At 44.0% G+C, this 24,003-nt stretch overlaps 1 protein-coding gene across 2 annotated transcripts; it reads right to left on the bottom strand.

The window, feature by feature from the left end:
• Nucleotides 1-18,166: 18,166 nt before the first annotated feature.
• EOMES (eomesodermin) lies at nt 18,167-23,416 on the bottom strand. 2 transcript variants are annotated; one of them, XM_055321539.1, is made up of 6 exons: nt 22,527-23,416; nt 21,404-21,558; nt 20,618-20,739; nt 20,009-20,167; nt 19,855-19,916; nt 18,167-18,905 (listed from the first exon to the last, which is right to left on the bottom strand). In XM_055321539.1, the coding sequence occupies exons 1-6, from the start codon at nt 23,414-23,416 to the stop codon at nt 18,167-18,169; spliced, it is 2,127 nt and encodes a 708-aa protein (XP_055177514.1). The 2 variants fall into 2 exon arrangements, with proteins under 2 accessions (XP_055177514.1, XP_055177515.1); XM_055321540.1 differs by having other exon boundaries at nt 18,167-18,848.
• Nucleotides 23,417-24,003: the final 587 nt, after the last annotated feature.

Genomic DNA, 24,003 nt, shown 5'->3' with positions numbered 1-24,003 from the left:
CTATGTTCAGGAACAAGACAGGGATGTCCATTCTTACTACTGTTATTTAATATAGTACTGGAAGTCCTAGCCACAGCAGTCAAGCAACAAAAAGAAATAAAAGGCATCCAAATCAGCAAAGAAGAAGTAAAACTTTCACCATTTGTTGATTATATGATATTCTATATAGAAAACCCAAAAGGCTTCACCAAAATACTGCTAGGACTGATAAATGAATTCAGTAAAGTTGCAGGATACAAAATCAATGTACAGAAATTCGTTGCATTTCTATGTACCAATAATGAAACAGCAGAAAGAAATTTAGGAATCAATCCCAGTTAAAATTGTACCAAAAACAATAAGATATGTAGGAATAAACCTAACCAAAGAGATCAAAGACTTGTACTCTAAAACTATAAGACACTGATGAAAGAAATTGAAGATGACACAAAAAATGGAAAGACATTCTATGCTCATGGACTGGAAGAACAAATATTGTTAAAATGTCTATACTACTTAAAGCAATCTACACATTTAATGCAATCTCTACCAAAATACCACCAGCATTTTTCACAGAGCTAGAACAAACAATTCCAAAATTTGTATGCAACCACAAAAGACCCCAAATAGCCAGAGCAACTTTGAAAAACAAAGCTGAAGGCATCACAATTTCAGACTTCAAGTTATATTACAAAGCTGTAGTGATTAAAGCAATATGGTACTGGTACAAAAATAGAATAGGAAACCCAAAAATGAACCCGCACTGTATGGTCAATCTTCCACAGAGCAGGAAAGAATATCCAATGGGAAAAAGACCGTCTCTTCAACAAATGGTATTGGGAAAGCTGGACAGCAAAAGAATGAAGCTGAGCCACTTTCTTATACCACATACAAAAATAAATTCAAAATGGATGTAAGACCTAAGAGTAAGACCTGAAGTCATAAAAATCCTAGAGGAGAACATAGGCAGTAACCTCTTTGACATTGGTGTTAGCAATTTCTTTCTAGATATGTCTCCTGAGGCAAGGACACCAAAGCAAAAATAAACTATTGGGACCTCACCAAAATAAAAAGCTTCTGCACAGCAAAGGAAATAACAAAACTAAAAGGTAACGTACAGAATGGGAGAAGATGTTTGCAAATGACGTATCTCATAATGGGTTGGTATCCAAAAAACATAAAAAACTTATAAAACTCAACACCCCAAAATGAATAATCCAATTTAAAAATGGGCAGAAGACACGAATAGACATTTTTCCAAAGAAGACATATAGATGGCCAGTAGATACATGGAAAGATGCTCAACACCACTGATCATCAAGGAAATACAAATCAAAACTACAATAGGATAAACTAGATGATGGTCATTAAGGAGGGTACTTGATGTAATGAGCCCTGGGTGTTATAGCAACTGATAAATCACTAAACTCTACCTTTGAAACTGATAACCCGCTATATGTTAACTAAATCGGATTTAAATTTTAAAAACCAAAAATAAATAAATAAATAAATAAAAATAAATTTTAAAAACTTACAATGAGATATCACCTCACACTTGTCAGAATGGCTAAAATCAACAACACAAGAAACAACGGTGTAAGCAAGGATGTGGAGAAAGGGAAACTCTCTTGCACCATTGATGGGAATGCAAACTGGTATTTTGCATTTTGCATTTTGCATACACACACACACACTGTGGAAAACAGTATGGAGCTTCCTCAAAAAGTTAAAAATACAACTAACCTATGATCCAGCAATTGTACTATCAGGTAGTTACCCAAAGAATACAAAATTACAGGGGATCCCTGGGTGGCTCAGTGGTTTGGCACCTGTCTTCAGCCCAGGGCTTGATCCTGGAGTCCCAGGATCGAGTCCCACTTCGGGCTCCCGGCATGGAGCCTGTCTCTGCCTCTCTCTCTCTATGTCTATCATAAATAAATAAATAAATAAATAAATAAATAAATAAATAAAATACAAAATTACAGATTCAAAGGGACCACATGCACCTCAATGTTTATAGAAACATTATCTACAAAAGTCAAATTATGGGAACAGCCCAAGTGTCCACTGACTGATAAATGAATGAAGATGATGTGTTATATATATATATATATATATATCTAATATAAAATTTTATATATTTATATTTTTATATATATATAAAGACAATTACCATATAAATTTCATTCCTATGTAGAATTTAAGAAACAAAACAAATGAGCAAAGGGGAAAAGAGAGAGAGTGAAAGAGAGGCATATCAAGAAACAGGCTCTCAATTATAGAGAACACAGGGAAAGGAGGGAAACTGAGTGAAGAAAAGTTAGAGAGGGAGACAAACCACTAGAGACTCCTAACTCTGGGAAACAAAGAGTTGCAGAAGGGGAGGAGAGTGGGGGGATGGGATAATGGGTGATGGGCGCTAAGGAGGGCACTTGATGAGGTGATCACTGGGTATTATACTATATGTTGGCAAATTGAATTTAAATAAATATTTTTTTTAAATTATAGAGAGGGACGCCTGGGTGGCTCGGTGGTTGAGCATCTGCCTTCAGCTCTGGGCGTGATCCTGGGTCTGGGGATCAAGTCCCGCATCAGGCTCCCTGTGAGAAGCCTGCTTCTCCCTCTGCCTACGTCTCTGTCTCTCATGAATAAATAAATACAATCCAAAAATTATAGAGGACAACCTGGTGGTTGTGAGAGGGGAGGGGTTAGGGAGATGTGTTAAATAGATGATGGGGATTCAGGAGTGCACTTGTGATGAGCATCAGGTGTTGTATAGAAGTGTTGAATCACTATGTTGTACACTTGAAATTAATATTACCCTGTATGTTAACTAACTGGAATTTAAACAAAAACTTAAAAAAGAAAATACTAAATTCACAAATGCAAATAAAGCACAGGTATATAAAAACACAATCCCCCCAATAGCATGGTTTTAATAATAATTGAATGTTTAGAAATGCAATTATCATTTAAATAAACAGAAGATTATACTTTGGACCAAAATGTTATTAAGGTTTGTTTTTCATTTCGGCCTTGTGACATTTGAATCACCTGCCCACCCACAAAATCTACCTTTTTGTATATATAGTCATGGAATTTCTACATGTAGTTAAATATTTAACTACTCATATTTTCTAGTAGATTTGTACCTAAACACTTTTATCAATATTCATATTATTTTATTATGAATTACTTTTAAATGTGTCCTTTATACTTTAGGTGATAATAATCACTTCATAAAATTATGAATATAAGCAATTATACTATTTATTAATTTCATTTCAGGATAATAAAGGGAGTGCTATGGGTTGAATGTGTCCCTCCTCCTAAATTCATATGTTTAAGACTTAACCCCCAATGTGATGGAAATGAGGCTTTTGGGAAGTGATTAGGGTGACAGGAAGTCATGAAGTAAAGGCTATCATGAAGGGATTAGTGCCCCTACAAGAAGAGACACCACAGATCCCAGTCTGCTCTCTCTCCCCACACACAGGCACTAACAAAAAGCCATGTGAGCACACAGTGAGGTGATGGCCACCTACAAGTCCAGAGAAGAAACCTCAGATTGAAACTCACCCTGCTAACACCTTGACCTTGGACTTCTAGCCTCTAGAACTACCAGAAATAAAATTCTGTTGTTTAAGCCACAGTCTGTGGTATTTCGTTATGATAGCATGATCAGACTAATACAGGGGATGTCATGAAATATTTTTAATGAAGGCAAGAGAGCTTTAGGACTAATAGGATCAGGAGAACTGATTTCACACCTAAGCTATTCCAACAAGATTTAAGGAGAAATTTTTCACTTTTTGAGGCCTGGAATCCACTCTCTCTTTGTAATAGTATCTGATCTTTCTCAGATGTATTCTCTTTATTAGTGCATTGTATTTGGATTACTTGGCCTCCCAGTTGGACATAAACCTATATATCCTTTCATTGCCCGAATACTGCCAAGTATAGGTAAGAGACCCAAGTTCAGAGAGTTGGAATTACCTTCCATGACTTTGAACCTTGAAAAGACTATGTATAAAAAGAAGAGAATATCAAGTAATGCCCTAGTGTCAAGTATGATTCTTCAGCCTTTGTCAACTCCCTTTCAATAAATTATCCCTATGGTTGATGGAGACATCGTTTTAGAGATCCTACCTAAAGTAGTAAGAACAGAAAACAAAAGAAGTATTACACATAGTAAAAATAAAGATACAAGATCTTATTTGTTGATAGCATGTTGACTATATAGAAACCCTAAGAAACTTTATTAGAATTCTGGTGTAAACTAGAGAATTGGGTAAAAGATCCGAAAACAAATTATATAAGGAGAAATCAAGAGCTTTTTAAATATTGCTAATAAATTTTAAAATTAAAAATTAAAAACATCCTCATTCATGACTAACTCATATAATACAGAGGAACAAATTTTCAACAACAAATTAGGATCTATAAAAGAAAAGCATAACATAATTTTAAAAGTATAAAATGAGACTTCGGTAAGCAGACATATCATCCTGGCTAGAAATGCTTAATATCTCAAAAATGTAAGTTTGATCCAAATTAATATAAATAGGGGATCCCTGGGTGGCTCAGCGGTTTGGTGCCTGCCTTTGGCCTAGGGCGCGGTCCTGGAGTCTTAGGATCGAGTCCCACATCGGGCTCCCTGCATGGAGCCTGCTTCTCCCTCTCTCTCTCTCTCTCTCTCTCTCTCTCTCTGTCTATCATGAATACATACATAAATAAATCATTAAAAAAACAAATTAATATAAATAAAAATCACAACCCAATTTTTTTCCTGAGTAAGGAAAAAGGTGTAAAACGTTTAGAGAGTAATATCTCCCCCATTCCATGACTTGTCCTTATTCTGTTAACAATGTCTTTCAAAGAGCTGAAGTTCTTACTTACTTTTGATAAAATCTAATATATCAGAATTTTCTTCTAGGAATAGTACATTTGATGTCAGAGCTTGCTTAGAAGTCTTTGCTTATGTCCACAATAGCCAAACTGTGGAAGGAGCCTCAGTGTCCATCGAAAGATGAATGGATAAAGATGTGGTCTATGTATACAATGAAATATTACTCAGCCATTAGAAATGACAAGTACCCATTATTTGCTTCAACGTGGAGGGACCTGGAGGGTATTATGCTGAGTGAAGTAAGTCAATCAGAAAAGGACAAACATTATATGGCCTCATTCATTTGGGGAATATAAAAATTAGTGAAAAGGAATAAAGGGAAAGGAGAGAAAATGAGTGAAAATATCAGTGAGGGTGACAAAACATGAGAGACACCTAACTCTGGGAACCGAACAAGGGGTAATGGAAGGGGAAGTGGGTGAGGGGTTGGGGTGACTGGGTGATGGGCACTGAGGGGGGGGGCACTTGGTGGGATGAGCACTGGGTGTTATGCTATATGTTGGCAAATTGAACTCCAATTTAAAAAAATGGAAAAAAAAAAGAAAAAGTCTTTGCTTGACCAAGATCACAAAGCTTTTCTCCTATTTTCTTCTATAAATGCTAAAATACTAGATTTTACAGTTATGTCTATTATCCATTATGAACAGATTTGAATACAGTGTGAAGCATAGATTACATATGATTATCCAAGTATCCTAGCACTTTTTATTAAGAAGACTATCCTTCCTCTACTGAATTGTTTTACAGTGTTGTTAAAAGTCAGGTATCAGTTGTAAGGGTCTATATCTAGATACCCGACTGCATTCCACTGGTCTATTTGTCTGGCTTTCTGCCAACTATAAATATATACTGTCTTCGTTTGTGCGGTTTTATAATAAGTCTTAAGGACAGAATCCTTCTTTTTCAAAGTTTTTAGGCTATTCTAAGTCTTTTCCATTTCCAAAGGAATTTTAGGAATCAGCTTGTCAATTTCTAGAAAATAAAGCCCCCTGAATGTATGTATCCATTTGGGAAGAATTAACTTTTTAGCAATATTAAGCCTTTTGATCTGTGAACATAATATAGCTCCCTGTTTATTTAGGTCTTCTTTAAGTTTTCTCATCAATGTTTTATAGTTTTTAGAGTATAGGTCACATCTTTTATCAGTTCTATACCTAAGAATTTTTTTATACCATTTTAAAGTAGTATTCTTAATTCAATTTCTGATTGTTTGTTGCTAGTATGTAAAAAATACAATAAACTTGTGTGTAGTGATCATTTATCCTACAACTTCCACTAAAAAAAATTTACTAGTCTTAATGACTTCTTTGTAGAATTTAGTCTATGATCATGTTATCTGTGATAACATGTAAAGACAGTAAAGACAGTTTTACTTCAACCTTTCTAATCTGGGAGACTTTTATTGATTTTTCCTCCTTCTTAAACTGGTTAGAACCTCCAGTATTATATTAAGTAGAAACAGTGTGAGGAAACATCCTTTCCTTGTTCCCGATCTAGAGAAGAATGCATTTTACTTTTTGCTAGTAAGTATTAGTTCTAGGTTTCTCATGGATATAAAAACTCGTAATAATTCAGTTCTGCTACAAGATTTTTGAGAGGTTTTGCTGGGAATGAATGTTGGATTTTATCAAATGCTTTTTCTGCATCTATGGAGACCACCTATGGAGACAAGCATAATTTTTCATTCTTAGTCTTATAAACATGGTGAATTTCATTGATTTTGGTGGGGGGAGGAGTCACTGATATTTTTAATGTCACATAAACCTGGGATAAATCTTTGTTATTAGGCTCATAAACACTTAGGATTATTATGACCTATTGATAAATTTATTTCATTTTCATTATGAAATAACCTGCTTTATTCTTTACTCTAAAGTCTACTTTGATATTAATATAGCCACTCTAGATTTCTTTTGATTAGTGTTAGCACATGCATCTTTTTAATCTTTTAAATTTTAACCTATATATGTCTTTATATTTAAAGTGAGTATCTTACAGGAAACATAAAGTTATGTCCTATTTTTTAATATGACAATATCTGAATTTTAGTTGGAGGGGTTAAACCATTTACATTTAATGTGATTACTGATATTTTGGATTTAAATCTACCACATTGTTATTTGTTTTCTGTTTGCCCATTTCTATTCTTTGTTTCCCTTTTCTTCTTTTTGTTCCTTCTTTGGGTTAATGAAATATTTTTTATGATTCCATTTTATTTCCTTTTTGGCTTATTCGTTGTCATTCTTTTTGTGTTATTTTAATGGTTACTTTAGGATTTTTAGCAAACATCTTTAACTTATCACAGTTTACCTTCAAGTCATACTATATCACTTGTACAGAATAAAAACTCATGATAATAAACTTCCATTTCTCTCCTCCTAGCCATTGTGCTATAATCATATATTTTACTTCTATGTATGTTATAAATACAGCAATATCTTATTTTCATTTTGAACAGTTGGCTTTTTGTTTTAAGATTTTATTTATTTATTCATGAGAGACATAGGCAGAGGGAGAAGCAGGCTCCATGCAGGGAGCCCAATGTGGGACTTGATCCTAGGTCTCCAGGAACATGCCCTGGGCTGAAGGCAGGCACGAAACCGCTGACCCACCCAGGCTGCCCTAAACAGTTGATTTTCTTTTAAAGAGACTTTGAAAATAAGAAAACAGTCTTTTATATTTAGCGAGGTAGTTACCATTCCCAAGGCTCTTAATTCCTTTATGTAGATCCCAGATTTCCATTTGATATCATTTCCTTCTACCTGAAGCATTTCTTTTAACATTTCTTAAAGTGTAGGTCTGCTGGTGATGAATTCTCTCAGCTGCCAAGTGTCTGAAAAAGTTTTCATGTCATCTTTGTTTTTTTTTTGTTTTCATCTTTGTTTTTGAAAGATATTTTCATTGCATATAGAATTCTAAATTGATGGCTTTATTCTTTCTGTACTCTAAAGATGTTTCACTGTCATCTACTATACTTATTTTCTGCTATCATTCTAATCTTTGTTCCTTTGTACATAATGTGTCCCCCTCCATCCGCCCCCCCCCCCCGTCTGCTTTTGCATTTTCCTTATCACCAGTTTTAAGCAATTTGATTAACATGAGCCTTTTTGTTGTTTTGTTGTTTTGTTCATGCTTCTTGTGATTGGCTTTATTGAGCTATTTGGATTGGTGAATTTATAATTTTCATTGCATTTGAAAGTTTTTGACCATTATTTCTTTAAATATTTTTTCCATGCCATTCTCTTTTGTGAACTCCAGTTGCATGTAAATGAGGTTATTTGAAATTTTCCACAGCTCACTGAAGCTCTATTCCTTTTTTTTTTTTTTTGGTATTTTTAAAAATTTCAGTTTTATTGGGGTATAACTGACATATAAAATTGTAAGATATTAAAGTATACATTGTGGTGATTTGATGTGCATGTATGTTGTGAAAGAACTCCCTCACTGAGTTAGTTAACATACCCTTCATCTCACATATTTATTTACATGTGTGAGAACATTTAAATTCTACTCTCTTAGCAAATTTAAATCACACAATATAGTGTTATCAATTATAGTCACCATGTTTTACATTTGATGCTCAGTTCTGAGCATCAATTATTATTTATCTTACAACTGAAAGTTAGTATCCTTTCATAAACTTCTTTCTATTTCCCCTACTTGTCAGCCTCTGGCAACCACTTTCTTACTCTCTGATTCTGAGATTGACTGTTCTTTTCTTTTCTTTTCCTTTCTCTTTTCTTTTCTTTCTTTCTTCCTTCTTTCCTTCCTTCCTTCCTTCCTTCCTTCCTTCCTTCCTTCCTTCCCTCCCTCTCTCTCTCCCTCCCTCCATCCCTCCCTTCTTCCCTTTCTTTCTTTCTTTTTGGATTCCACATTTAAGTGATATCATACAGTATTTATCTTTCTCTGTTTGACTTATTTCATTTAACATATCTTCCAGGTCTATCCATGTCACAAATGGCAGGATTTCCTTCTTTCTCACAGCAGAATAATATTCCATTGTGTGTGTGTGCATGTGTGTGATATCTTCTTTATTCATTTTTCTGTTAATGGACACTTAGGTTGTTTCCATATCTTGTCTATTGCGAATAATGCTGCAATGAACATGAAGGCATAGATATCACTTTGATATCTTATTTTCAGATTACTCCCCAAAATAGGATTGCTAAATCATACGGTAGTTCTACTTTTTAAAAGACTTTATTTATTTTGAGGGAGAGAGAGAGCATATGCATGAGTATAAATAGAGGGAGGGACAGAGAGAGAGAGAGAGAGAGTCTGAAGCAGACGACTCCACACCATTAGAGTTTTCAAATAAGATGTCAATCCTGAAATATAATGGAGTTTTCATGTAAGAATCCAGATTTCCAGCTATTATTGAAACATCTTCTGGAACCATCTCAAATCAACTGTAGTGTATTTAGAAGTCTAACTCTTAGCAATCAAGGCATTGGGGATGAGTTGCTGGGGTAAGCCCTGGGCTGCACATCTTCATTGCCCCCAGTTTCACTCTGTTCTCCATTCCTCCCTGTATCCAGGAGGTTGACTTCTATGACAGCATCAAAAGATTTCCTGGTTCTCTGGCTTCTCAGTGGGTTTGGCCTATCAGGGACACTGGCAAGGGAGGGGGGGGCAGGGGCGGGGAGAAGGCAGGATGAGAGTCTGGTTTCCTCTTTGCTAGCTTACTACAGATTGGCCAAGTCCTTCTTAGAAAGGCTGCAGCTTTTAATGGCCTTATCCACACTCTTCTCTCTCTCTGGGTTCTAATGGCCCTGCCTAAGTACAAGGAGGCTTGGAAATATAGAGAAACTAATGGAATACTTAGTGGATATTAGTGCCCTGAAATAGAGACTCTGCAGGAACATTTATTCCTCAGTGCCAAACTAAATTCTTTTTGCTGAAAGGGAAAGAGTAGTGGGAAGGAGTTATTAAGGCACCCATCTCTGGATTAAGATTTAATTGTATTCCTAGAGATTCTCTTCTCTTTATGTTCTGTCTTTCAGAAAAGTGTTTCATCAATATGAGTAGGATCATCTCCCCACCCCCCTCAGTCTAGTCTATTTACAAAATCTGTTTTGACAGCTCTGAGTAGAAAAGTCCCTAAAGGAAATATTAGATATAACCATATCATTCTATTCTAATCATATTTTATATTCTATAATATCAGCTTAAAGATATTCTGCTCTGGAGCACAAATATACATTCCCACATACAAGCATGCACAAGCATTTCTGTACACTACCTCAATTCATGTTTCTCTGTGCTTTTCTGCAGCCGCTATGTGGTCTTTAACTGCAGCCTTCTAAATACTTAGTGATGAGCACAGTCTAATTAGCTGATTCATTAGATCAATAATCACCTTTTCTTTTTTTTTTTACAGGAAAAAGGTGGAATCCTGCAAGAAGTAAAATGCTGAAGAATGTTTTTGGATTTTAGATTTATAAGATAAAGATAAAACTTGCCTGCTAATATTAAGAATATCAGAAAATACCAGCAATTATGTAGGATATAGGACATATATTCTGTGGATTCTATGCATTCACTACCCCAGAGCTGAGGATAGATCAAAGTTCAGGAAACAATAGACATCACTTCATGACAGGCTTAGCTGTTTTTTTTTTTTTTAAGATTTATTTATTTGAAAGAAGAGAGAGAGAGACAGCATGGGTGGGAAGGGGAGATGGAGAAGGAGAGAGAAAATCTCAAGCATACTCTGCAGTGAAAATGGAGCCTGACTCAGGGCTTGATCCGAGAACCCTGAGAAGGGTCATGGATGACATCATCACCTCCCTAGAACAATCATCAAGTTATTTGATAGTCCTTTTTATCACTATGATCCACATATGATGCTTTACCTTATCAATTCCTGAAATATACCTGTAAGTGGATTAGGAAATTGATAATTTTCCCTGGGAGTACAAAAGCAAATGGAAACATATTTTATCACTTTGTTATATGCTGGTTTTATGTGATTTCTTAGCAATTTGTGTGTAGCAAACTGTTGCAATAAATGTGTATCATCTGCTAAATCTCGCCAAGTCATGCACTTTGTCTATTTTCTCACTCAATTTTCTATGGCCTATGTTCCCCAGAAGGCCACAGCTGTTTCCTTGTGGTGATATATAACAGGCAGAGACCTTGGCTTTTTGGTTTACTCTGTCACATTCAAAGTGTCATTGAGAATCATTATCCTGAAGAGATACTTGCACCCGCACCCCCACATTCACTGCAATATCATTCATAATAGCTAAAGTATGGAAATAACCTAAGTGTACATTGATAGATGCATAATAAAAAACTGGCATATAATATATACTATATAATGGATTATTTAAAAAGGAGGAAAATCCTTCCTTCTGTGACGACATGGATCAACCTAGAGGATGTTCTCCTAAGTGAAATAAGTCAAACACAAACACTGAATGATATCACTTATATGTGGAATCAAAACAAGCCAAACTAATAGAAATAGAGAATAAGGGGCACCTGGGTGGCTCAGTAGTTTAAGAATCTGCCTTCGGCTGGGGTCATGATCCTGGGGAGGATCAAGCCCCACATCGGGCTTCCTGCTCAGTGGAGAGTCTGCTTCTCCCTCTGTCCCTCCCCCCATGCATTCTCTCTCTCAATCTCTCTTTCTCAAATAAATCAGTAAGATCTTTTAAAAAGAAAATAAATAGAGAATAAAATGATGCTTGCCAGGCGTTGGCAGCAGGGACAAAAGGAAAATCAAGAGATGTTGGTCAAAAGGTGGAAGACTATGAAGAGTCCAGTTATAAGATGAGTAAATTCTGAGGATCAAGCATAGGGCAGCATGGTGACCATAGTTGGCAATGCTGTATTACATACTTGAAAGTTGCTAAGAGAGTAGATCTTAAATGTTCTCACACACACAAACAAGTGGTTATTATGCGATGTGATGGAAGCGTTAACTAACCTTATTGTGGTAATCATTTCACAATATATACATGTATTAAATTATCAGATTGTACCCCTTAAACTTAAAAAATATCATATCTCAATTATATCCCAAAATATGGGGAAAATAAGTCTTAAAAAAGTGTCATCGAATTAAAGTTTCTTGTGTATATGTCATTGGTAATAACAGATGTACTGAAATTTATTTCCTTTGTGAAACCCTTAATGAAATAATGGATCTAGTGGACAATCATCAATGGACAACGGCATGCCTCAAGGAGAGACAAGCCACACATCATGAGCCTTTTGATGGAATATTACCTTTATGAAATATTGTCAAACAATAGAACTTGGGGTGGCCTGGGTGGCTCAATGGTTTAGGTCCGCCTTCCGCCCCGGGTGTGATCCTGGAGACTCAGGATCAAGTCTCACGTGGGGCTCCCTACATGGAGCCTGCTTCTCCCTCTGCCTGTGTGTCTCCCTCTGGCTCTCTCTGTGTGTCTCTCATGAAAAAAATAAATAAAATCTCTTTTTTTAAAGTTCTGTTAAAAAAAAATAGAACTTGAATCAGATCAAGTCTTCATGTGTAATTACCACTTTACTGGAAACCCAAGGGCCAAAGGATCATGTTTTCACAATGGGGATGCAATTAGCAAAATCCAGAACCTAGAAAATCAAAATGAATGACTTCTGCAATACATTTTAAGGAGAAATAAAAGAGGAGAGCAAGGGGAAGACGACTCAATTGAGAGAATGAAGTGACGCATCAATCAGATGTGTGGGACTTATTTGGATCCTGACTCAAACAAACCAACTACAAAAAACAAACGAACTGGAACAACAACAAAAACTGAGACAATAAGGGAAACATGCTTGGATATTTCATGATACTAAGAAAAGATTGTTAATTCTGCGAGTGTGATCAATTTATATATAATATATATATATATATAATATATGAATCTTTGTGTTTTAGGGCTAAGTATGGAAATAATCATGGATTAGATGTCAGGATTTTTGGGATTTGTGAATAAGGTGGGGATTATTGGAGCAAACAAGAGCAGCCATGAGTTGGAAGACAGATATCTGTATCTGGAAGAAGATAAATGAGGGCCCATTGCTCTTTACTTTGGTGTATGTTTGAAATTTTCTGTAATTTTTTTAATTAATGAAGAATCATTTGCCAATGCATTTGAGTTTACCATCACATATCATGTATAAAGCCGGTCATTAATAATACCTACTAATACTTGGAGCTACGCAAGTTTAGCAATCAGTCCATTTACCATCTCATTTCCTCCTCCTGGGTACTACTGAGAGAGATCCATGTTGTTCAAATCCCCACTTTGCAGAAATGGATGAAACTCAGGGAAGCCCAGGGCAATTGCTGCCAGGAAGCCACAGTCCAGAACTAGAGTCTTAGAAATTCCACGTTGTAGGCTCCTCCTCCCCCCACACCAAGGAGTTTTAAAGGGAAAGAGTGGGAGCGGGATAAAGAAAATAATTGTCTATTATTCTCCAGGACCTGACAGAACAGCGACTTCGGGAAGCCCGGCCGGGTGGGCAGGTACTCGCGGTGGCCACCAGATGGCGAAGGCTGCTCGCCGCGCGGGGGAGAACCGCGCTCGCCCCTCGGCGCGGAAACTGCGGCGCGACGCGAGGGCCAAGGGCAAGGCGCTCCGCCTGCGCGCGGAAAGCAGAGTCGCACCTCAAGTTAGAGAAGTTGCTGTGCGAGTCCTGCTGCCTCCACAAGCTTATAGAAGCAAGTTTAGGGCTTTTTAAGGAGACCTGGAGGTGGGGGATTAAAGTGGAGGGTGCACGCCCTGCTGCCGAAACCAAGCAGTGACTCGCGCGTGGGGGTTGGACGAGGATCCCTCGGGAGCCCGCGCCCTGGGGGGACCATCTCTAAGGCTCTGCTCCGTACGTGGCGCAGCTAAATCCTCCCCCTGGGGACCTCGATGCTCCTCTTCTGCGAAGCGCAAAGGGCTCCTAGGGCCGAGGGAGAAAAGAATAAGGGATAAAGAGACCTTTAGGAGAGAAGGTTTATTTTTCCTTTCAGCCATAATAAGGGAAAAGTCGGTGGCCCTCAAGGTCAGCGTCCTCATCATGTTAAAAAAAAAAAAAAAATGTCCGTAGTAACTTCAGGCGTCATTCCGGTCCGGGAAGGCGGGGACCCCGAGGGTGTGCGCTGAGCCCAGGCCTCCGCGGGTCGCAGGATAGGTGACCTCCGCCCCGGCGAGGAAAGGTGCAGGTGGACAGATTGCGCGGGGTCGAGACCACCCGGGCCGGAGCTCGAACACCCGAAAGCCTGCATTTGAAGGATGGGAGACGGAGGGGTGGGGATGTCACAGAACCGGACTCAATCGGGCTCATTGCAGTCTTGCAAATGGTCTTTAAAAAGCGCCTCCTGGTGACGCCGACATCCCCGCGAGGTGGAAAGCCAAACTTGTGCAGTGGGCGCGCAACGTAGTGGGGGACATCGCGGCGCGAACGCGAAAAAAAAAAAAAAAAAGGATGCAGCCAGCATCCAGGCGAGTGGGAAATGAGTGATTTTAATTTCTGTCCCCCACTGGAGGATCAATTTCGATTAAAATCAAGGGACCTGCGGGAATGGTTTTTACTCCGGTGCGTTTCCTTTACACCTGCAAAATTTTTTTTAAAAACTGCATCATCAGCACCTTCCAGAGAGAGAGAGAGAGAGAGAGAGAGAGAGAGAGAGAGACTTGTTTGGTTCAGAAAGAAGGAAGAGACTGCAGAGGAAAGGGAAGCCTGCGAGTCTGCCTTTACACCAGTTTAAAGCTAATCAAAGGTGTCTGGAGCAGAGGGAGGCTAGGACCAAAAGCTGATCCCTAGCTTGAAATTTTCCATCACGGAGTTGGGAGATGCTTTGCTGCAGACTCCGAGCGGGCTCCAAACCCCGGCCCCCGTTCCCAGTTCGGCGCACTAGTCAGCAGCTTCCCCCATCGCTTCCTTCTTTTCCTACTCTTCCTGCCTTTCCCAGTGGGCGGCTCAGCACCCCACTGCCCGGAAGCCCACCCCAGGCCCCAGCGATTCGCAGCGTCGGCACCCAGAGGGAGGAACCTGGGACCAAGGGTAGCGACCTTGGGGCGGGGTGGGGAGCGCAGGGAGGCTCCATCCCCGAGTTCTTCCCAAACCAGAAAAGACTTCCAGGGGCTACCCGGGAGCCTTTTTTTTTTTTTTTTTTTTAACTAACAACAACAAAAAAAGGCTATGTAAAGGACAGCGTGGACGATGGCAACACCATTTCCAACTCAGAGTCGGGTCCTTTTTGCACTTCGTTCTCCTCTGGGCTCTCTCATTGCAGTTTATTCGCTTTTGTTTGGAGCAGGAACCGAGGTCGAGCGAACCCCGGCGGAGCAGCGGACCCCAAGCCGGGGTCTCCTTCTTGCGCCCGGGAGCGCCGCCCCGCGCGGGTGCAAACGCGGGGACCCCGGCAGGGAATGTAAACAAGCGGGGCGCCGAGCCCTTGATCTTTATTTAAATAGAGGCTTGTTTATCGGTGTCATCCTAGGAGGATTAATTAGATACATCTCTTCACAATTTGGTGTCTGACACTCCATCTTAGGAATGCCTTATCACAAGGTGTTAATTGGGGCCACTCAGCCACTTACGTTTCTATTAAACACTGTGAGGGACTTTTCACAAGTACCAGGTTCTTTTTACTGTACGGTGCAAAAATATACAGGACTCGAAATAGACTGGGGCCAGCGTCAGCTTTATCCCCGCGGCGATGAGCATTTTCGGGCTTTCTAGAGGGCGGAGCACCGCTCCGAAATTCCGTCGCAGCTCCCAGGACCTTATTTTGGTCCCTTGGGGGCGAGCGGGGCGCTGTCCAGGTTGGGGGGCGCTGCAAGCCCTCCCGCCCGAGGCTGAATCTGTCAAACATAACAAATACACAAAACCAGATTCCGAGCTTTCGCTTCTAGCGTCGTGAAATTCCGGGCGGCTTTGGCAAAGCGTTCTGGACAGACACGGTCACAGACCCGGGGCAAGAGTCCGGGCCCCCGAGGTCGCGGGCGGCGGGGGAAGAATCGGGCGGGCGCAGGGAGGGTGCGGGGAATGGGAAGCTGGGGAGAGGCTCCTGGCGGCCTTAATTGGGCGCGGAAGAGGAGGAGGTCCCGGCTGATTGCTCGCCTCCCAGCAGCTAATCCTCTTAGCAGCTGCATTTCCGCGCCACGCAGTTTAGCAAAATGACCCTCCCGGCAGACCTTTACCCCGGGAGGGTCAGGAAGGGGCTGGAAGGGTTTGCAAGCTGGGCCAGAAGCCGTCTGCTGATAAGCCTGGCGGGACGTCTGGCTGGGGGACAAAGGGCCCTCCGCCCCACTCCTGGGTTTAACTTTTCGGCGGGCCCAGGGCTCAGCCGGGGGATGCGGTGGCCTTCGCCCTCCTGGGGATTGAGAGCCAAATAAACGGAGCTAGACTCCGGGCGAAGCGCTCCCCGGACGCTGTTTGCAGAGCGGAGCTGCACGGGACCACCGGAATCCTCACTTGTAAGTGTCGCGCCCGCCCCTGGCCCGCGGCGTCCCGGCGTCCCGGCCGGGTTTGCCCGCAGCGCCCGGCGGCCAGCAGCTGCCGAGGGAGCGGCCCGCGACGCCCGCGGGGCGCCCGGGGGCGCCCGGGGGCTCCGCTACCGAGAAGCCGCAGGTTGCAGCCGACACTGGAGTTGTGGGCGGCCCGCTTCCCGCCGCGCTTCAGGGACCGGTAACCCGTGGGCGCTCAAAGGGCCACGGGGTTTCCCGGGGAGCCCACGTGGGTCCGGGGATGGGTGGCCCCAGGAGAGCCTAGGAAAAAGCCCGGAGAACCAAGTGGTCACGGGCCGAGGCAGGGCCCGGAGTCCAAGGGCCGGGAGCTGAGCTTTTCCAGGCCAGGTTAAGCCCAGCAATGGGCAATCCTGCATGTCTGCAACCTCTCCTCTCCCCTCACCCCTGCCGGCAGGCCCAATACCCATTGTCCAGACTTCCCAGTGGGGTGAGGAAATAAACCCATTCATCTTCAAGAAAAAAAAAAAAAGAAGATAAACAAAAGCAACCCCACCCCCTTTGTGACTACAGTGTCCACTTACAGATTCTAGAGCCTGGGGGAGAAGGGGTGGGGGTGGGGGTAGGGGACTTAGTGTTCATGCTGGAGGGGGTGGAGGAGGAAGCAAAATGATTTTTAAAACAAAGATTAAAACTCTTAATACAGAAGACAGCTCTGCCCGTTCCCTTAATGAACCACATTTATTAAAAATGACTAAGACTGTACATAAAAATCCAAGGTATCTAAAAAGCCTATAGGAGCTGTGGCATCCGGTTTTAGTTTCTTCACATTATGGAGCTGGGTAGAGGGGATGGCAAAGAAAGAGGGTGAAGTAGGAGTTTTCATTAAACACGTTTCAAGTTAGTACAGAGTAGCTGAATACATTCTTAACTATCTAAGAAGTAAACAGAATATTCCCCAATATCCCAGATGATGAGAGAACCTATCCCCCTGGCCCTGCAACTGCTGTCGGGTGATTTGTGAATTCTTTACAAAGCCAAAGCACCAATTTTACATAATCTCAGACACATAAGGAGGCTATTTGTACAATATATCCCACATTATTCTACAGTGGATCTAAGCACACACAAAACTGTACACTTTAAAATTCTTCTTTTTTTTTTTCTTTTTTGGCGACTCCCTCGCCTGCCCTCTCCTGAGTCCTACTAGCCACCCCAGCATGTTAGCAGAGGACTAGCAAGTGAAGCAGTCCTGAACTAGGGGCAAACATGGCTTGCCGCAAAAGCCTAGGAGGAAGTCAGTCAGGTAAAGCCAGCACCTTCACATAAGGTTTTTCTCACCTCCCAGGCCTAGCATCTTTTGCCCCTAGCAGAAAGTAACAGCAAAAAGTCCCCCGTTGAAGCTTAAGGCCCAGCCCTCTCTTCCAGAAGCAAAACACCTTGCCACTCTGGGATTCTCCTTGCTTACAGAGTTACAAATAGAAACGAGAACCGAAGCTTTTGACCCATTGGCTAGCGCTCAGCACTCAAATCTTCACAGCCCGATTCTCGGAATGTTTAGTGCCTCCAATAAATAAATCCAGAACCTCAAATAACCTTCGAATTTTAAAAACGCTTTAAAGTCCTTCATTAATTTTATTTAAAAAATAAAAAAAAAATGGCGAGGCTCATTTCAGTTACCTGCAGCAATCAAAAAGCTTTGGTACCTTCTTTTAGAGGATTGCACAAAACGGGATGCATCAAGGTGGAATGCAAACGTCTTTTTGGCAAACCTAGGCAAAGAAGACAACAACAACAAAAAAAAAAACACCACCAAGTCCATCTGCAAAAAGTGAGCTCATTTTGACGAAGTTAAAATAACTCTCTAGGGAGTTGTGTAAAAAGCATAATACCCCCCCATGCCTTTTGAGGTGTCTTTACTGTACTCTTCAGCGTTAATGTCCTCACACTTTATGGAGGGTGAATTTTCATTACTAGAGGTGCTAGGAGACAGGCGTCGTCGCTTACAAGCACTGGTGTATACCCCCGAATCATTGGAATCGAGAGACTTGATGGAAGGGGGTGTCTCTATCCAAGAAGAGCTAATTTCTTCTTTGACTTTCTCCTTGGAGAGCTGATCTTCAGAGAACACAGGGGGGCTTGTTCTGGAGGTCCATGGGAGTCCAGCCGCCATTTTCCTCTGATAAGAACCCCGACCACCCCAGCCTGCCATGGCAGGGAAGGTTGGGTCAGGGTAATACCCCAGGGCGTGGGACGTCTGGAGGGGCAAGGATTTAATACCATAGGGGAGCAAGGTGCTGGAAGTATATTCAGACTCATAGGAACCGATGTCTAGTTTGTTGGTCCCAGGTTGTTGGACAGGCGTGACAAGCCACCGCTGGGGAGGGTTGGCCACCTCTTCGCTCTGTTGGGGTGAAAGGAGGCCGTTGGTCTGTGGCACGGTTCTCTCGCCATTATAATATCGGGCTTGAGGTAAAGTGTTGACAAAGGGCTCCGGGAAGAAGGATTGAACGCCGTACCGACCTCCAGGGACAATCTGATGGGATCTAGGAGAATCCGTGGGAGATGGAGTTAACCTGTCATTTTCTGAAGCGGTGTACATGCTACAATATAAAGAGAAACACTTAAAAAAAAAAAACCCTAATGTTGTCCCCAAATAACCACCTCCCAGAAATCAAAAAAGCTCACATAGTAGGCTGTACTGGGAGCACTGGTCTGCTGGAGTGGAGGGATGGAGGTAGGAGATGCACTGGTCTACTTCAGCTGGACCGTTGGCTCATACAAAACAAGTTTCCTCCCAAGCTCTAGGTATTTAAACTATAGAAAAATCTGCCTTTCCAGGTCCTAGAACTTGGAGAACAGTGCAATTCTCCTTTGTCAGTGTCACAGAAGGAATGCTGGCTATGGTGTTAGAAATCCCACATGTAAATGGTCTGGTGGGGCCTTACTGTTTAATGTTGTAAAAATGACATCCTCTTAGTTTTAGGTTTTTCTTATGTAAAATAATAATAATAATAATAATAATAATAAGAGAAAGAGTAATAATACCCAATCCTAAGAGGCTAAAAAAGTGGGATCAAATGAATGGCATATAAATGCAGATTATGAAAATTTCAAATCGCCACTCAAATGTTAAAAAAAAATTCCTCCTCATTTTAGAGCCCTTAACATTGCTTTAGAAAATGAACAAAAGGGACGCCTGGATGGCTCAGCAGTTGACCGGCTGCCTTTGGCTCAGGGAGTGATCCCAAAGTCCCACATCAGGCTCCCTGCCTGGAGCCTGCTTTTTCCTCTGCCTATGTCTCTGCCTCTCTCTCTCTCTGCATGTCTCTCATGAATAAATAAATAAAATCTTTATTTAAAAAATGAACAAAATCATTCCATGAAAATTCCAAAGCAAGATTAGCCATGGGGGGGGGATGCAAAAATAAAAATAGGTGAAAATCCCAAACAAATGTGAAATCTCTTCCTAGAACGTTCTCTGGGAAGTGTCTGGTTATATATGTCCTGTTCAAAGATGACTGTGCAAATATGAATAAAAGCTGCACTTACGAATCGTAGTTGTCTCTGAAGCCTTTTGCAAAGGGGTTATGATCAATCTTTAGTTGAGTTATCTAGACAGGGGAGAAAAATAGTCAGTCGTTGAGTGCTTTGTCACACTGGACCTAGCTGTAGAGATTCTTGGGACGTTTAGGAGGACACTCACATCGGTGTTTTGGTAGGCAGTCACCGCAATGAACTGCGTTTCGGAGAAGGTAAAGGTCTGAGTCTTTGAGGGCTCATTCAGATCCTCCACACCATCCTCTGTCACTTCAACAATGTGCAGTCGGGGTTGGTACTTGTGTAAAGACTGTAACACTATCATCTGGAAGTGGTACAGAGAAAGAGTTGCCAAATCCAAAGAGTCTCTTAGATGTAAATCTTAACAAACTACACGTCTTGGAATGGGACTCCTGCTTGCTCCCCCACCGACAGTTCTCTTGTTCTATAGCCACTTTTTAAGATCTTATCATTGCTGCTTTTGAAACTTAAACCCCTAGCTAGCTGGGTATGCGTGTTTGAAAAACACTCTTTTCTCTTAGTTTACTAAGTCTCCCGAAAGACTTTAGTATTTCTTCTCCTAACACTCCTAACAGTCAACTCACTGTTAACCGAAATCTAGTAAAAATGAGAAAGGTCAAAAGGGAAAAAAAAGGTCAGAACTAGGTAAGCAAACAGGTGACACCTGCAAATATTACAAATACAGTGAAGAGTATGGAAACTTGTTAGGAAAGACATCTATGGCCAAAAGACACCCCGTCCTCTGTCACTCTACCTGGGTGTTGTTGTTATTTGCGCCTTTGTTATTGGTGAGTTTTAATTTCCCAAAGGAAATCTCCTGTCTCATCCAGTGGGAACCAGTATTAGGAGACTCTGGGTGAACATACATTTTGTTGCCTAAGAGAAAATGAAACAAAACACAAAACCCAAGCAGATAGGGCTGATTACAAATGGACATAGGGGAGGGATGTCTGTTACTTCTGGGCAAAGATCTGAGAGACAGTCTTCTGGCACAAGGCTCCCCAGGACTCTGTTCTCCACTCTCCAACTAGACTCCACTGACAGCCCTCCCAGGGCCCCGGTGCTTCCTGCCTTCCCTTGACAAGGCAGTCTTCTTAATGCTACCTCCAAATAAAAAACGGGAGCCACCAGGAGATGTCCCTTGAAGGTCAATTTGGGCCCTTCTAAAGCTGGAAGGGCAACATCTCTGATGGAAAGTGGCTGGGTTCTCATGTGGACTCAACCTTGAGCAAGGCCTTCTCAAGTGAAGGTTAGAGTATCAGGAGCCCTTTCCACTAGAGCATTTCATAGGAATTGGTGGTGGGGGGGGGGGGACTAGGGTCATGGTTAAAAGTATCCAAGTTTATACTGGTAGGCAAGAAATGTGACTTGGCAGTTCTCTCCCACTCTCCCCGCCCGTTTCAAACAATCAATATCAAGCAAACTCAGACTAACACCTCTAGGCCCCAGACCAGGGTGGAACGTGTTGGATTTAAATGAATTTTTTGAGTCAGGGGTTCCCCGCCCGCTCCTCCCCTGCCTGGGCCTCCTCTCTCCTCACCCTGCATGTTACTGTCCGCCTTGCCGCAGGTCACCCACTTGCCCCCCTGGAATCGCCAGTGGTTGGGGTCCGCCAGCACCACCTCTACAAACACGTTGTAGTGGGCAGTGGGATTGAGTCCGTTTATGTTGAAGCTCAAGAAAGGAAACATGCGCCTGTGCAAGGGAACAGAACCAGGATCAGCGATTTGAGTCCCGATGCCTGAAAGCAGGCCAGGTCTGCCCGCATCTGGGGTGGGTAGGCGGGAGTAGGACATTGAACAGCCTACAGGAAGAACCGAATACCGGTACAGAAAGGGGCCCTAACTCTGCGAAATACGCCAGTTGTCAACTCTTGGAACGTGTCTGTTTTCTGAAACCGTTTGCCCCAAAGTCAGTATTTCCCACATTGAGGTGCTGCCACACCCTCTCCCCACTCAAGTCCTTAATTTTTCTACCAGGATGTTAAAAATCATTCATTTTTCTACGTTTAAGGGCCAGAGAGCAACATTCAGCTGTTCCTGCTAAAATTTTTAAATTGTACTCGCCAGGTTAAAAGCTCCCCTCGAGCGCCCCTCTCCCGGCACCCACCGCTAGCAGTCGGACGGGGGTCAGAACTTTCTCACGTCCCGAACCCCGCCAGGTCCGGCTCCAGGGCCTGCCGAACGCACTGCGGGACCAACTAAGCCTCTGATGCCGCCTCCCCCAGGCGCCCCACGGCGACTCTGGCGCCGAAAACTGCGGGAGCCCACCTACTGCGCTCAGGAAGCCAAGCTTTGCGCCTTTCCCCCGCCGCGGCTCCTCGCGGGTATGCGGGGACCGGCTCGGTCTGCCGAGCGGGCGGTTCTAGTAAACCCAGCCTTGTGGACAAGCCCCGATTTCCATTTCCGCCTCCTCGCCAGTCCAGACGAGGGTGACGGGAGGGGAAGGGAAGGGGGGGAGGGGGCAGCTGTAACGTTAGCGCCGCGCGCAAACCGGTGCGCGGACCCGGAGGGACACCCGACTGGAGGTGCGCGCGGGAAAGCGCCCTCCGAGCGTAGCGCTGGGCGAGCGGGCACAGCTCCCTCACCCCCGGCCTTCCCCAGGACCACGCAGTCAGTCACTCAATTGCCATTCACCTCGGGGCCCCTCCGCGCTGCTCTCACCTGCCCTGTTTCGTAATGATCATCTCGGTTTGGTGGCGGTGGAATTTGAGCCACAGAGGCCGGTTGCACAGGTAGACGTGGGCACGGAAGCCGGAGCCAGGAACCCCCAGCCCCCCCAGTCCTCCGCAGGACCCCGCGGCGGCCGCCCCAGGGTACGGCCCGTAGAGCGGGGCACCCTGGCTGTACTGATAGGCCCCCGGGCCGCCTGCCCCGCCGCCGCCGCCTCCCGCGCCGCTACTCGCGCCGGCTCCCGGGCCGAACTGCGCCCTCCCAGGTGGGCACACCGCCGCGGGGAAGCCGCCGGGGGGCAGCATGGAGCCGTAGGGGTAGCGCGCCCCGTTGGGAGCAGGGTACACAGATCCGTGGGGCGCCCCGGCCGCCGCCTGGTAGGGGAAGAGCGAGCAGGGCGCGGCCAGCTCGGAGCCCTGAGGCCCGGGGGACTGGAGGTAGTAGCGCTCCGAGCTCAGGCTGTCCATGGAGTACCGCGCGGTGGCGGCGGCGGCGGCGGCGGCGGCGGCGGCGGCGGCTGCGGCTGCGGCGGCCGAGGGCAGCTCCTCCTCCCCGCAGGGGGAGCCCTTGCGGCCGTCCGGGGGCCCGGGCTTGGCCACTGCCGCGGCGCTGGCGAAGGCGTCCCCGGCGTCGGCGTCACTGAGCATGGCCGCGGGGGCCCCCGCGCTGGCGGCCGTGGGCTCCCCGCTCCCCGTCTCGCACGCGAGGCTGCCAGGGAACTTCTTGGGCGCTTTGTCTAAGTCCAGCCTCTGAGGCGAGGGGGCCGCGCCAGGGAGGTGGCCTGCGCTCCCGCTGCCCCCGCCTCGCGCACTCTCCAGCGGGTAGAAGTGCGCGCCGGGCAGGTTCACCGAGCTCACCAAGAGCTGCTCCCCTAACTGCATGCTTTGCAAAGCGCAGACGGCAGCTGGCTGCTTCCTCTCCTCCCGCGGCCTTAATATAAAGGCAGGATGGGGGAGCCAGCGCCCTCTTCCGAGGGGAAGGTAACTTCCCCTTCCTCCGGTGCCGGGGCTACCCACCTGGCCGCACGCGGGCCGCTAAGGCGCGCGCTCGCGCGCCCCGAACACAGCGCCCTTTCCGCCGGGAAAGCGCCCTGGGTTTGAAGGCAGGAGGTGGAGATTGACCGAAAAAGCACTCTCCTTTTCCTTCCCCGTCCTTCTCGCCTCTCTGGACCCCCGTCCTCCTCCGCACTCACCCCCCAGGAATAAGAAGATTTAGATCTCTGTCCCTATCCACCCACCAGCGCTGCTATAGCCTTTCTGCCCTTCTCCACTGCCCAAGTGCGGGTCAAGTTGACCACTTGGAAACCTGCAGCCTGTCATTGGCTGCTTTATATACGTGCGGCCAGGGAGGGGCTTCGCGGCCCCACAACCCCGGGGGCTCTCCCATTGGCTGACGGAGGTGACACTAATTCAATTAGGCATTTACTAATTGGATCATGTCGATTGCGACTTTCTTTTCCTTTAGTCTT

This window comes from Nyctereutes procyonoides, unplaced genomic scaffold (assembly GCF_905146905.1).
Source record: "Nyctereutes procyonoides isolate TBG_1078 unplaced genomic scaffold, NYPRO_anot_genome, whole genome shotgun sequence".
In the NCBI taxonomy this organism is placed as follows: Eukaryota; Metazoa; Chordata; class Mammalia; order Carnivora; family Canidae; genus Nyctereutes; species Nyctereutes procyonoides.
Note: the sequence above shows the minus strand (reverse complement) of the source record. Positions and strands in the feature narration are given on the sequence as shown.

What these genes read in the sequence shown, in the direction of transcription:
- EOMES (XM_055321539.1), bottom strand. Translation starts at nt 23,416, where the DNA reads ATGCAGTTAGGGGAGCAGCTCTTGGTGAGCTCGGTGAACCTGCCCGGC. An exon ending in ATCATTACGAAACAGGGCAG is followed by an intron (nt 21,559 to 22,526) that starts GTGAGAGCAGCG and finishes TCCCTTGCACAG; the next exon opens with GCGCATGTTTCCTTTCTTGA. An exon ending in CAAATAACAACAACACCCAG is followed by an intron (nt 20,168 to 20,617) that starts GTAGAGTGACAG and finishes TACCACTTCCAG; the next exon opens with ATGATAGTGTTACAGTCTTT.